Genomic DNA, 2,751 nt, shown 5'->3' on the forward strand with positions numbered 1-2,751 from the left:
CCCCCCTTAATCCCCTATGCATATCCTGATCACCCATTAAGGGTGATTGCCTTTCACCATTGATCGCCCATTAAGGGTGATTGCCCTTCACCATTGATCGCCCATTAAGGGTGATTGCCCTTCTCCATCTGCATACAGTTTCATGCCCGTTGCTGGTTGGCTAACTAGCAACAGGGTCTTGCCAGCCAATGGAATTGTGAGATTACAAGCCAGGGGAATCCCATAAAAGAGGGCTCCCCTGGCCCAGAGAGCCAGTCCGGATTTACTTTATGCCTTGCCAATAAACCAAGAGCTGACTGTCACTCGACTCGTGTCTTACTGCCTGCGCGATCTAACAACCTACTTCCTAGCATATGAGATCAACACTATATTCAGAGTGAATGGAACAAAACAGTGGGGCTTCTCTCTTAATTATGAAGATCTCAATCTTCAATTTTCCTATGTGAAGTCAGTTTCAAACAGCAAGGATCCTCCACTTGTTGGTATCTGATTAGTACCGTGCTAAGGTTTGTTTATGGCATAGAAAGAATCTCACAAAGTCTAGTATATTTACCCCTAAGTATACTAGACTTTATATACCCCTAAAGATAAGCTTGGAGTTTTTCCTTCTGCCTTGTTTCTCTTTTGATTCCCATTTTATTTCCTTACCCATAAAATCTTGTTATTTGTCTGTAATGAGGGAAACTGTCTGGTTTCCTCTTTTTTTCTCAGATACATTTTATTTTTCTAAGCTAAAGCTGCTGCCCTTTCAGTGTGATTTTGGTAGATGACAAAGCTAACCTGAATGTTTATTACATTGCAGGTGGCCCAGCAAGTTGGGTCAGCAAGTTCCTCAAGGGGGCAAAGGAAGTTGTCTTGGTATGAAAGAGAGTCTGAACATGGGTGAGGGACGCCTAAAATGCTGTCCCGTCATCCTGATTCCCATATCAACATGGGGATGGGTGTGTGAAAATATCCTACTCAATGAAAATAATAATATATCTCTGCTATCAGGGTGATATTAGTGAGGCAAGGACAAGATTCTCTTGATCTCTATTTTAGAAGGATGCCTCCCTCAGGAATGCACTGTTTCCATGGCTATATTGACCCCACCAGGTTAATATTCTAATTGGGAAAAATAAAAAAAGACAAGATTGTGGAAGCTGGGTGGGCAATTTTTCTCACAATCAAGAGAAAATGGCAAGTCACGAGGCCCAGGGATTGGAGGGAGGGAAGCTAGTCTGCAGCAGATTTACCAGGTTAAATAGAAGCAGATACCTGTCCTTAACCGCATCATCCTCATACTCAGGGGAATCCATGGAGGCAAAATAAAAGTCAAAATGGCAGCTGCAATTGCAACTCTATCCCTTATACTTCGCTTTTCTCTCTCTCTGTCATACAAACATAGTAATAAGATATTAAAGAATCAAATTGAACAGTACCTTGGAAATGAAGGTTATAATCATTAGTATCCAAGAAAAAAATGTGATGCAAAGAATCTCTTACATTTTATGAGTGTTGAAAAGTGGTACAGCTGGTGGTACAGCTGATATAATTGGTGCAGTTTAAAAATAAGGATATGGATAATAATAATAATAATAATAATAATAATAATAATAATAATAATAATAATAATAATAATAATAATAATAATAATAGTTAGAAGGTACCTTGGAGGTCATCTAGTTCAACCCCTTGCTCAGGCAGGAAACCCTATACCATTTCAGACAAATGGCTGTCCAGTCTCTTCTTAAAAACTTCCATGTTGGAACATTCACCGCTTCTGGAGGCAGGTTGTTCCACTGGTTAATTGTTCTAACTGTCAGGAAGTTTCTCCTTAGTTCTAGGTTGCTTCTCTCTTTGGTTGAACTGTGCAACTTGTTTTTTTACTTTTTATTTATTTATTTGTATCTTGCCCTTAATTTTAAAATAACTCAAAGTGGTGAACACATCCCACACATCTTCCTCCTCCTATTTTACCCATAACCAGAACCCTATGAAGTGGGTTGGGCTAAGAGAGAGTGACTGGTTCAAGGTCACCCAGCTGACTTTCATGGCTAAAGCAGGACTAGAACTCACAGTCTCCTGCTTTCCAGTCGGATGCCTTAAACAATGTATATGATCATTGTTTCTGTTCCCTGTGACTATAAGAATGCAATTATTATTCTCTATGCAAAGGGAAAAGTAGCAAGAGTAGATATAAAAAGTATAAAAGGATCACTTCAAGAAGTCTGCTTGGGAAGAAGATTGACGAAATTGTCAATTAGATGATACAAGAAGTAACAGTAGGAATATTTTTATAAATTAAGTTCTGAATGTGTTCAGAGACCATTTTTTAAAACCATTAACCATAACAAGAAAGAATGTGTTACCAAATTATTGCTACTGTTATTCCCCTCCTCCTCCTCCTCTTCTATTCTTTGTCACTCACCCTACAATGAGTTTATGGAATTTCAATCTTTTCATTGCAACACATTCTTGTCAAGTTAATGTGGTAAACATACATCTCAGCACGATGTTGCCTTCCTCTTCCCCATTCTTACTTTTCTCTTCTCCTTAATTTTTTGCTTTACCTAAATTTGAAACTCTGTGGCAGGAAGTGATCTCTTTTGCAGTCAAGGCAAACTTGGTTGATCTGTTTTAGCAGGTCCTTCTTACTGTAGCTGTATCCGTTGAAAACACAGCTCCCAAATAGCAGCTTCCCTCCGGCATACATCTGTTGACAAACAGACAGGAAAGAGAGGAACAAAAATGCTTTGCAACAAAAAAAAA

At 38.9% G+C, this 2,751-nt stretch overlaps 1 protein-coding gene across 1 annotated transcript in view; it reads right to left on the reverse strand.

Annotated features, from left to right (window-relative positions):
* The window catches only part of CUNH3orf20 (chromosome unknown C3orf20 homolog), a 67,123-nt gene that overhangs the window by 20,457 nt on the left and 43,915 nt on the right, over positions 1–2,751 (reverse strand). The window contains exon 13 of the mRNA XM_029284508.1: positions 2,553–2,695. Coding sequence (XP_029140341.1) covers positions 2,553–2,695 — 143 coding nt within the window. The remainder of the gene's footprint in view (positions 1–2,552; positions 2,696–2,751) is intronic.

The sequence above is a fragment of the Protobothrops mucrosquamatus genome, unplaced genomic scaffold, assembly GCF_001527695.2.
Source record: "Protobothrops mucrosquamatus isolate PMUCROS unplaced genomic scaffold, P.Mucros_1.0 scaffold666, whole genome shotgun sequence".
NCBI lineage: Eukaryota > Metazoa > Chordata > Lepidosauria > Squamata > Viperidae > Protobothrops > Protobothrops mucrosquamatus.